At 38.9% G+C, this 12,864-nt stretch overlaps 1 protein-coding gene across 2 annotated transcripts in view; it reads left to right on the top strand.

Annotated features, from left to right (window-relative positions):
• The window catches only part of LOC106096332 (protein FAM107B), a 31,608-nt gene extending 25,457 nt beyond the window's left edge, over positions 1-6,151 (top strand). For both annotated transcript variants that reach the window (XM_013264028.2, XM_013264029.2), the window contains exon 3: positions 5,820-6,151. In XM_013264028.2, coding sequence (XP_013119482.2) covers positions 5,820-6,084 — 265 coding nt within the window. In that variant the 3' untranslated portion in view covers positions 6,085-6,151. The remainder of the gene's footprint in view (positions 1-5,819) is intronic.
• Positions 6,152-12,864: the final 6,713 nt, after the last annotated feature.

Genomic DNA, 12,864 nt, shown 5'->3' on the forward strand with positions numbered 1-12,864 from the left:
TTACAATCCCAACCGACCTACACTTGTGAGAAGTATTTGTGCCAAATTCCAAACGGCTAGCTTTACTCCTTCGAAAGTTAGCATGCTTTCGACAGACAGACGGGAAGACGGACGGACATGACTAGATCGACTTAAAATGTCATCTCGATCAAGAAAATATATACTTTGTGGGGTCTTCGACGAATATTTCGAGGAGTTACAAACAGAATGACGAATTTAGTATATCCCCATCCCATGGTGAAGGGTATAAAAACGGACCCCCCTAACGTTTTTGACCCACGCAAACGAAAAAATTACTATGATTTGCGGATTTGCACCTTGAATGTGCGCACTCTTTATACAGAAGGTGCAGTATACGCGCTGGCTGATGTATTGGAGAAGTACAAGACAGATATTACCGCCCTACAGGAAGTGCGATGAACCGGGAATAACTTCACTACAACACCAAACGGTGACTAATTATACAATAGCTGCCATAACACGAGGCATGAATTTGGCTGTGCATTTGCGGTTAGTCGAAGACTGAAACACCATATCTCGAGCTTTATTCCGGTAGATGAGAAGCTAGCCACAATCCGCATAAAAGGCAAATTCTACAACATCAGCCTTATTTGTGCCCTTGCACCGACGAAAGACAAGGACGAGCACCTAGAGAGAGAAAACGATCGCTGCCCCTGCCCATATCAAAATCGTTCTGGGAGATTTTCAAAGGAAGACATCTTTGGTCCAAAAATCGGAAATTTTAGCCTCCACGAGATAACGTCCTTTAAAAGCCACATAGCTGTCACCCAATCAAAACATGAGGAACCAAATGGATCACGCGCTGAGTGTGAGCGAATTGAGATGTTCAGTAGTCAGAATAAAGTCTGGGAATTCTACCAAAGAATTAAACATCAAACCGATGGCTTTGGTGCAGGCACATCCTCCTGCAGAGACAAAGAAGGAAATCTTTTAACTGACACAGTTAGCATGCTGAGGATATGGAAGGAATATTTTACCCAACAGCTAGTGTCCGACAAAGGCGGAGAAGACGATACCGCAGAACTAATCCCTGACGATGGTATTGAATGTTTACCTCCTAGTGAGAATGAGGTCCAAGTAGCAGTGACCCGACTGAAGAACAACAAGGCATCAGGAGCCGACGGGTTACCCGCTGAACTATTTAAGACCGGAGGCGACACGCTGAAAACGCGTATGCATCAGCTTATCTGCACAATCTGGCTGGAAGAACACATACCCGATGATTGGAACCTTAGCATATAGGCAGCAGGAGCCGACGGGTTACCCGCAGAACTCGAGATGCTGATAAGGCTGATAAGGCGTATGCATCAGCTTATCTGCACAATCTGGCTAGAAGAACGTATACCCGATGATTGGAACCTTAGCATACAGGCAGCAGGAGCCGACGGGTTACCCGCTGAACTATTTAAGACCGGAGGCGACACGCTGAAAACGCGTATGCATCAGCTTATCTGCACAATCTGGCTAGAAGAACACATACCCGATGATTGTAGCCTTAGCATATAGGCAGCAGGAGCCGACGGGTTACCCGCAGAACTCGAGATGCTGATAAGGCTGATAAGGCGTATGCATTAGCTTATCTGCACAATCTGGCTAGAAGGACGTATGATTAGAACCTCAGCATACTATGTCCCGTACACAAGGAAGGAGACAAGACGGAATGAGCCAACTACCGAGGAATAAGTCTCCTCCCCATCGCATACAAGATACTCTCGAGCGTACTGCGTGAAGGATTAAAACCTAAAGTCAATGAGATAATTGGGCTCTATCAATGCGGCTTTAGACCGGGTGAATTCACCCTAGACCAGATATTCACACTGCGCCAAATCCTGGAAAAGACCCGAGAAGGACAAATCAACACCAACCATCACTTTGTTGACTTCTAAGCCGCTTACGATACCTCTATACCTTCAAAGGTATTTCAAGCCAAGTCTGGGTTTGATATTAATAAGACTCTGCAGGATGACATTTGCTGATACACGTTGCTCCGTAATAATAGGATGGAATCTCTCCAAACCATTTAATACCAAACGAGGTTTCAGACAAGGAGACAGCCTATCGTGTGATCTCTTTAATATCCTGCTGGAGAAGGTTATACGAGATGCAGATGTGAATAGATATGGCACACTAATCACAAGAGAACACATGCTACTCGTCTATGTGGACGACATCGACATCACAGGTCGGTCACCGGAAGTAGTAACTGCAGCCTTTGAAAGAATCGAAAGAGAGCCAGTGAAAATGGGTCTGGCAGTAAATGGAGATAAGATGAAATGGATGGTTTCAACTCCCGCCTTGTACAACCGATCAGATAAAGAAAATGGAGAAAGTTTGGAACAAAAACTTTGAGAACAACAACTTTATCTACCTCGGCACCTCCATAATCGAAACGAATGACACCAGTTTTGAAATAAAGCGAAGAATAATTCTGGCAAATAGATGCAACTTTGGATTAAGTAATGCTTAATCCAGTTGTGTGCAATGTGAAAAGATGTTGTTTTTAAAACTTTGTGCGTCGGTAATGGTTTGAATGACATTTGGGAGTTGGTTCCAGAGACGGATTATTCGTATGAGAAACTGATTTTGATGACACTCTACTGAGCTTTCTTAGGTTAAACACATAATGAACTGCATTGTTGTAGGTAGTTTGGATCTTCCTTTTGGCGACTACAATACAACCCGCAAAGATTTCGGCATCGTAGAGCACTGTTGACAAAATGTAGCCCTTTACCTGAAGTATTCTGACATTTAGAGGAGTAAATGCTTGGGTGACCCATAAATTTCTTATCATTGATTATGCTTTACCACATGCTGCGGTGATTTGGTCAGACCAAGTCAAATATACTATACTGCAATAATTTAAAACTAGTTTTCTTATGACTCTTCTTATAACTGATGAATTTCGTAGGAATCCGATTAGATATAAAAATAACTCCCATCAGGGACGTAGCCAATATTTTATTTGGGGGGGGCATATTAGAACTACAAAACAATAATAGGTATGTGTACATGCTAAAATTAGAAGAATAAGAATTTGGTGGAAGGGGGTTCGGATCCGATGCCCCCACCCCTGGCTACGACTCTGGCTTTCAAATATTGCTCTTTATTTGCTTTGTCTTCTGGTTGTACAAGTTGCCATATTCTGCAACGGCCAAATCCTGTAGCCTCTATTGATTTAGAATTACCCCTCTATTGGTTTAAAATTTTTCGATTTTTGAACTCATTAATCCGGTGTGTGTACCTTTTCTATATAATCTTGACCGTTGTAAAGATTTGATCGTTGTTAAAGCTTGTATGAGAGTATCGGCCCACATGTAACGATATTCAGATTAACCGTCTTAACAAATCGTCCCTTAAAGGCCCCTTTGCCCGTCATTTCATTGAAATGACGTACAGTGAGTCGTTATATGGTCTACCTCAGATAATTTTTCTATTTTTAATGTCTTGCGCATTTATTACCCCATTTCGCTGAAATTTGGTACCGCGACTTTTTTAAGGACTTCATGCAGAACGTTCTTCTCGTTCTTCCTTTACACATCTTCACATTCTTACCGAATTCGGTCTAAATCGGTCCATATTTCGATATTGATAGCTGCAATGGATACCAATCTAAGGTCTTTAAGGCAATTTGTAACGTCTAATTTTTATACCCTCCACCGAAGGCCGGGGGTATATTCATTTTGTCATTCCGTTTGCAACACATCGAAATATCCATTTCCGATCCTATAAAGTATATAAATTCTTGATCAGCGTAAAAATCAAAGACGATCTAGCCATGTCCGTCCGTCTGTCTGTTAAAATCATGCTACAGTCTGGAAAAATAGAGATATTGTGCGGAAACTTTGCACAGATTCTTTTTTTGTCCATAAGCACGTTAATTTCGTAGATGGGCTATATCGGACTGTATCTGGATATAGCCCCCATATAGACCGATCCGCCGATTTAGGGTCTTAGGCTCATAAGGGCCACATTTATTATTTGGTTTTGCTGAAATTTGGGATAGTGTGTTGTGTTAGGCCCTTGGACGTCCTTCTTTAATTTGGACCAGATCGGTCTAGATTTGAATATAGCTGCCATATAGACCGATCCTCCGATTTAGGGTCTTAGGCCCCTAAAAGGAGCATTTTTTGTCCGATTTTGCCAAAATTTGGTACAGTGAATTATGTTAGGGCCTTCGACATCCTCCCTCAATTTGGCTCAGATCGTGCCAGATTTGGGTATAGCTGTCATATAGACCGATCCGCCGATTTAGGGTCTTAGGCCCATAAAAGCCACATTTATTATACGATTTTGCTTAAATTCGGGACAGTGGGTTGTGTTAGGCCCTTAGACATCTTTCTTCAATTTGACCATGATCGGTCCAGATTTGGATATAACTGCCATATAGACCGATCTCTCGATTTAAGGTTTTGGACCCATAAAAAGCGCATTTATTGTCCGATGTCGCCGAAATTTGGGACAGTGAGTTGTGTTAGGCCCTTCGACATCCTCCCTCAATTTGGCTCAGATCGGGCCAGATTTGTATATAGCTGCCATATAGACCTATCCGCCGATTTAGGGTCTTAGGCCCGTAAAAGCCACATTTATTATCCGATTTTGATGAAATTCGGACAGTGAGTTGTATTGGCCCCTAAGACATCTTTCTTCAATTTGGCTCAGATCGGTCCAGATTTGGATACAGCTGGCATATAGACCGGTCTCTCGATTTAAGGTTTTGGACCCATAAAAAGCGCATTTATTGTCCGATGTCGCCGAAATTTGGGACAGTGAGTTGTGTTAGGCCCTTCGACATCCTCCCTCAATTTGGCTCAGATCGGGCCAGATTTGTATATAGCTGCCATATAGACCTATCCGCCGATTTAGGGTCTTAGGCCCATAAAAGCCACATTTATTATCCGATTTTGATGAAATTCGGACAGTGAGTTGTGTTGGGCCCTAAGACATCTTTCTTCAATTTGGCTCAGATCGGCCCAGATTTGCATATAGCTGCCATATAGACCGATCCGCCGATTTAAGGCTTTGGGCCCATAAAATGCTCATTTATTGTCCGATGTCGCCGAAATTTGGGACAGTGAGTTGTGTTAGGCCCTTCGACATCATTCTTGAATTTGGCCTAGATCGATCAAGATTTGCATATAGCTGCCATATAGACCGATCACTTGATTTAAGATTTTGGGCCCATAAAATGCTCATTTATTGTCCGATGTCGCCGAAATTTGGAACAGTGAGTTATGTTCCGCACATCGAACTTTTTTTCAATTTGACCCAGATTGATCCAGATTTGGATATAACTGCCATATAGACCGACCTCTCGATTTAAGGTCTTAGGCCCATAAAAGGCTTATTTATTGTCCGATGTCGACGAAATTTGGAATAGTGAGTTAAGTTAAGCCCTTTGACATTCTTCCTCAATTTGGCTCAGATCGGTCCAGATTTGGATTCAGCTGCCATATAGGCCGATCTCTCAATTTAAGGTTTTGGGCCTATAAAAAGCGCATTTATTATCCGATTTCGCCGGAATGTGATACAGTGAGTTGTGTTAAGCCCTTCGACCTTCTTCTTCAATTTGGTTCAGATCGGTCCATGTAGACCCATATCTCGATTTAAGGTCTTGCGCCCCTAAAAGGCGCATTTATAATCCGTTTTCTCTGAAATTTGACACAATGACTTCTGTTAGGATTTTCGACATCCGTGTTGTACAATATATGGTTTAGATCGGTTTATTCTTGTTTTTTTTTTTTTTTTTATTTTTTTGTTATTTCCATTTCTTGACATTTTTCTTTGATTTTTATTTCCAGGGGCATTAGCGTTCTCAACCAAAAAACAGAATTGCAACGAGCCTATGAGAAGCGGCAACAGCATCATATGGATCAGCAGCCTCCCTCACCCACCTTTGGCCTTAAAAGTGAACTCAATCGTGTGATAATGGAACGAGCTCAGAAGCATGAACAAGCCCGCCTTCAAAATTTGGAAAATAATGACGACGACAAACAGTACGTCAATCCAGAATACCTAAATGCGAGAGCAAAGCTGCGGGCGGGACAAAGGACTGATTTGAAATAAATGTTTAAGCAACTAACATAACACACACATAAACACAGAAACAACACAGACAGCACCAACACAACCACCAACCTGATACCCATACACACTCACTCAATAAACTTAATAAGAAAGGAAGGACTTCTCGAAATTTATTTTTTTTTTAACTTTTAAAACATCAGCAGCAACAACAACAACAACAAGGCAATGCATTATTAAGGCCTTTTTTGCATTAATTAACTAATTAATTGATTATGTATGTATGTGTATTTAGTGAACCCACTGCAAAAGAATCAAAAGGAGGTCCACATGAAAAATATTTGCATGTAGACAAAAACATAAAACCAAGCAGCAAACCTAAATGATTTATTGTGTATATTCTCTAGTTTAGTTTAATTTTTCTCAGTGTTAATTTGACTTCTTTATATATGAAAAAAAAAGAAAAACAAAATTATTATTATTTAAAACAAAAATCATTTTCCTTTTTGTGTGTTTTCTTTGGTGAAAACATGAAACAGAACAAAGAAAACAATATTACATATGCATATTATTTTTAATAATTATTATTTAATTTTAGTTTAGTTTATAGTAAATACCTACAGTACATACAAATCGTTAAAATAGTAAAACCTCTCTTCCCCCAAATAAAAAAAAAACATTTTGTGACCTTGCAGCCCAATCGATAACAATAATAAATCTTTTAACTTTATTTTCTCAAACTTTTTGTTAAAGGCCAGTAAGCAGCTCAAGCGTTATTTTGTAGAGAAAAATCCAATACGTGGTGCAAAGCAAAAGTTTTCTTCCAATGCTTTCAATGTCACCCCGTAACACCAAGCAAATCGAAAATTTCAATACGTTTCCTTATGACAACGCAAATTTCGTTTGAGTTGCATACTGGCCTTAAACATTTAATTGTAGTAAAGACACAAACCAAACGATTGAGCCATGGCTAAGCGATGGCTTACTAAGCTAAACCAATTTTGATAAACATTTGATACCAAGCTATTGATTTGTTGGTATTTCTTTTTAAACACTAAGCTCATTTACCTTAAAAGTGGCATAACTTAAATAATAAAAATTCCAAAACATTGCAAAAATCCGTAAAAGAATGTCATGTAGCAAATAGACCAGCTGTAATTTTTTTTATATTCTAGTTTATTTCATTTACTTTTTCGATTTTGAGTTATATCACTTTTGACGAATAATGACAAAACACAAAATCCTTATTAACTTTACCCTTTCGATGCTAGATTATGCATTATTTCTCCATAGATGTCGCCAAAAATTCACTTCCTTCAATTTCACTTCATTTTTTGTGTCTCCATCTAACGGAGCTTTTTAGCATTAATATTGAAAATTTACTATTTTAGGTGGTCTTTGATTGGTCAATCCATTTGAACTAACTATTTTTGTCTAAAATTAGGAAAAATTCTTATTTTTGTCTCTTTTTACATTATAACTTGTTAAACTTATCTTGTTAAAATTATCAACTAAATTCCTCGATTTCCTTCTCGTTTTTCTTTTATTAAAATATTTACATTCTCTATTTTAACAACGAATTACTCAATTATGTTTATTTTTAAGCTCCCACCTCCTTTAGTTTGGAATTTGGATATAGTTAAATGTGTAGTACATGCTTTATTATATTTTACTATTATTATTTTTGTTTTAAGTTTTATTGTAAAAAAAAAATTAATAAAAATCTATTGATTATATGAAATATATAAAAATATTTATTTTTATGTTTTTAATATTAAAAACCTTAACCACGGGTCAACCAAAGCATTTATGTTGCCAAAATTCAGGATTCGAATTGTGGCGAGAACATCTAAAAACGTTTAAAAAAATAAGTAAAAAGCCGTTATGTTCGGCCGGGCCGAACTTTGGATACCCCCCACCTCGGGTATACATGCAAACCACCTTTCGCCATAATCCGTTGAAAAATGCATAATTTATACCCCACATCAGCTATTGGGTTGCCCAAAAAGTAATTGCGGATTTTTCATATAGTCGGCGATGACAAATTTTTTCACAGCTTGTGATTCTGTAATTGCATTCTTTCTTCTGTCAGTTATCAGCTGTTACTTTTAGCTTGCTTTAGAAAAAATGTGTAAAAAACGTATATTTGATTAATGTTCATTCTAAGTTTTATTAAAAATTCATTTACTTTCTTTAAAAAAATCCGCAATTACTTTTTGGGCAACCCAATATATCGAAATATGGTCTAAGTCATTTTTCAATTTTGTAAAACAAAATATTGGTTTTTCTGGTAGCCAAATATAGACCGATCTGAACCATATACGACACGGATGTCGAAACGACGCCTAACACAACTCACTGTGCCAAATTTCAGCAAAATCGGATCATAAATGTGGCTTTTAGGGTGCCAATACCTTAAATCGAGAGATAGGTATATATGGCAGCTATATCCAAATCTGAACCCATCTGAGCCAAATTGAAGAAGGATGTCGAAGTACCTATCACAACTCGCTGTCCCAAATTTCGGCAAAATCGGACAAGAAATGCGCCTTTTATGGGCTCCAGACCTTAAATCAGCGGAAAGGTCTATATGGCAGCTATATCCAAATCTGGACCCATCGCAGCCAAATTGAAGAAGGATATCGTAGGGCCTAACACAACTCACTGTCAGAAATTACGAAAAAATCGGACAAGAAATGCGCCTTTTATGGGCCCCAGACCTTAAATCGGCGGATCGGTCTATATGGCAGCTATATCAAAATTTGGACCGATTTGGACCAAATTAAAGAAGGATGTCGAAGAACCCAACGCAACTCACAGTCCCAAATTTTGGCGACATCCGACATTAAATGTGCCTTTTATGAGCATAAGATCTTAAATCGGCGGATAGGTCTATATGGCAGCTATATCCAAATCTGAACCGATCTGTGCCATATTGCAGAAAGGTGTCGATTTGTCAAACTTACCTCATTGTCCCAAATTTCGGCGACTTCGGACAATAAATGCGCCTTTATGGTCCCAAAACCTTAAATCGAGAGATCGGTCTATATGGCAGCTATATTCAAATCTGGACCGTTTGGGCCAAATTGCAGAAAATTGTCAAAGAACCTAACGCAACTCAATGTCCCAAATTTCAGCAAAACCAGATAATAAAAATAGACTTTTATGGGACTAAGACCCTAAATCGTCGGGTCGGTCGATATGGGGGCTATATCAAGATATAATCCGATATAGCCCATATTCGAACTTAACCTGCTTAAGGGCGAAAAAAGGAATCTGTGCAAAGTTTCAGCTCAATATCTCTATTTTTCCAGACTGTAGCGTGATTTCAACAGACAGACGGACGTACATGGCTAGATCGTCTTTGATTTTTACGCTGATCTAGAATTTATATACTTTATAGGATCGGAAATGGATATTTCTATGTGTTGCGTGCTATGAACGGCGTGCCGCCGTGCGACTCCTCTTTGGAGAGAAGTTTTACATGGCATAGTACCTCACAAATGTCGCCTTGATTAGGAGAGGAAAACAACCGCCGAAAATTTTTTTGATTGTCTCGCCATAGTCGGACATGCTAACCGCTGCGCTACGGTGGCCTCCAACAAGTACGAAATGGTACATATTTTCCCAGGGCGAACGAAAAGGCTTAGAATTACGTTCAAATTAAAGAGCTTCTCGAAAAAATAAGGTTTGGTAAAGGAAGTGGAAGAAATATTGGTTGCCCAAAAAGTAATTGTGGATTTTTCATATAGTCGGCGATGAAAAACAGCTTGTGATTCTGTTATTGCATTCTTTCTTCTGTCAGTTATCGGCTGTTACTTTTAGCTTGCTTTAGAAAAAAAGTGTAAAAAAAGTATATTTGATTAATGTTCATTCTAAGTTTTATTAAAAATGCATTTACTTTCTTTTAAAAAATCCGAAATTACTTTTTGGGCAACCCAATAGAATGTTTAGTACCGCAATGGGTACTATTTGGTACATTCTTTGTAAATTGAGCTAGATCTTTAAATTTTAGAACTAAGGTACACTATGGCAACCTTAATTGGGTGTCTTTAAGAGTGTTTGGAAATTTGTACATTTCGGTACTAAAAAATGTACCAAAAAGGTACGAAATGAGTGAAGTTTGTATAGGGCGGATGGTAGTATGCGACATCAGAAAATACATTCTTAGCGGTGGTTATCCCATCCTAATGCCAGCGACATTTGTGAGGTACAATGCCAGGTAAAAACTTCTCCCCAAAAAACGCAGAGCGGCACTCCGTTCGGACTTGACACTAAAAAGAAGACCCCTTATCATTGAGCTTAAGCTTGAATCAGACAGCATTCATTGATATGTGAGATGTTTGCCTTGGGCAAATTCTACGATTTACATACTTTTTTATACCCACCACCATATGATGGGGGTATACTAATCTAGTCATTCCGTTTGTAACACCTCGATATAGTGTTCTAGGACCCCATAAAGTATATATATTCCTGATCGTATCGAAATTCTGATCCGAACTAGCCATGTCCGTCCGTCCGTCTGTCGAAATCACGATAGCAGTCGAACCCGTAGAGCTAGCCGTTTGAAATTTTGCACAGATACTTAATATCGATGTAGGTCGTTGGTAATTGCAAATGGGCCATATCGGTTCAGATTTGGATATAGCTCCCATATAAACCGAACTCCCTAGTTTACTTCTTGAGCCACTGGAAGCCGCAATTTTCATCCGATTTGGCTGAAATTTTGCACATAGTATACGGTCCAAATCCGTCAAGAAGCTGATATAGCTCCCATATAAACCGATCTCCCGATTAGACTTCTTGAGCCCCTGGAAGTCGCAATATTTGTCCGTTTTGGGTGAATTTTTGCATGTAGTGTTCTGTTTTGACTTCCAATAGATGTGCCAAGTGCGGTCCAAATCGGTCTTTAACCCGATATAGCTCCCATATAAACCGATCTCCTGATTTGACTTCCTGAGCCCCTGGAATACTCAATTTTCATCCGATTTGGCTGAAATTTTGCATGTAGCGTTATACTTTGACTTCCAACAACTGTGCCAAGTACGGTCCAAATTGGTCAAGAACCTGATATAGCTCCCATATACACCCATCTCCCGTTTTGACTTCTTGAGCCCCTGGAAACCTCAATTTTCATCCGATTTGGCTGAAAATTTGCACAAAGTTTTCTCTTAGGACTTCCAATATCTGTGCCAAGTGCGGTCCAAATCGGTCTATAATCTGATATAGCTCCCATATAAACCGATCTCCCAATTTGGCTTCTTGACCCCCTGGAAGCCAGAAATTTCGTTCGATTTGGCTGAAATTTTGAATGTAGTGTTCAGTTTTGACTTCCAACATCGGTGTCAAGTACGATCCACAGCGGTTCATAATGTGATAATGCTTCCATGTAAACCGATCTCCCGATTTGACTTCTTGAGCCCTGGAAGCCATAAATTTCGTCCGATTTGGCTAAAATTTTGCACATAGTCGTCTATTTTGGCTTCCAATAGCTGTGCCAAGTACGGTCCAAATTGGTCAAGAACCTGATATAGCTTCCATATAAACCGATCTCCAGTTTTGACTTCTTGAGCCCCTGGAAGACTCAATTTTCATCCGATTTGGCTGAAATTTTGCACGTAGTGTTCTATTTTGACTTCCAATAGCTGTGCCAAGTACGGTCCAAATCGGTTAATAACCTGATATAGCTTCCATATAAACCGATCTCCCGATCTGACTTCTTGAGCCCCTGGAAGTCTCAATTTTCATCCGATTTGGCTGAAATTTTGCACATGGTATTCTACTATAGGTCTCCACAACGGAACCAAGTACTGCCCAAATCGGTCCATAACCTGATATAGCTCCCATATAAACCGATCCCCCGATTTGACTTCTTGACCCCCTGGAAGCCTCAATTTTCATCCGATTTGGCTGGAATTTTGCACATAGTGTTCTGCTATAACTCCCAACAACTGTGTAAAGTAAGGTTCAAATCGGTCAAGAACATGATATAGCTCTAATATAAACCGATATCCCGATTTGATTTCTTGAGCCCTTACAAGCTGCGATTTTTATCCGATTTGGCCGAAATTTAGCATATGGTGTTCTGTTAAGAGTTTCAACAACTACGCCAAGTACGGTCCAATTCTGTCTATAACTAGATATATTGGGTTGCCCAAATTTAATTGCGGATTTTTTAAAAGAAAGTAAATGCATTATTAATAAAACTTAGAATGAACTTTAATCAAATATACTTTTTTACACTTTTTTCTAAAGCAAACTAAAAGTCACGGCTGATAACTGACAGAAGAAAGAATGCAATTACAGAGTCACAAGCTGTGAAAAAAATTGTCAACGCCGACTATATGAAAAATCCGCAATTACTTTTTGGGCAACCTAAAATTTCCCATATTTTGGCAGAATCCATAGTGGTGGGTTATCAAGATTCGGCCCGGCCGAAATTAGCACGCTTTTACTTGTTTATGATAGATTTTCTTACTCTTTTGAACACCTCCCAGAGAATTGTGGCTCCAATCATGCATTATACTCCAAAAGAGACCATTAAAACCTGTTTTCTATTCCCTACATAGCTTTAGTCTCCTTTTGGAATATATTATGTATTTTAATTCGGCTGCGTTGAAGAAAGTAATGGTTTGAGTCTTTATTACAAGTATATGTCTTCAGTCCTAAAAAAAAACTCTGGTATGTAGATTTGAAATAGGTTTATTTCACAGATTTTCTTCATAGAACTGTCAAATAAACCGATTTCAAATCTACAATACTTTTTGGCAATATAGCCGTTAGAGTACTTCCTTAAAAAAAAATCCCAACCTTTCTAAT

Source organism: Stomoxys calcitrans, chromosome 3, assembly GCF_963082655.1.
Source record: "Stomoxys calcitrans chromosome 3, idStoCalc2.1, whole genome shotgun sequence".
NCBI lineage: Eukaryota > Metazoa > Arthropoda > Insecta > Diptera > Muscidae > Stomoxys > Stomoxys calcitrans.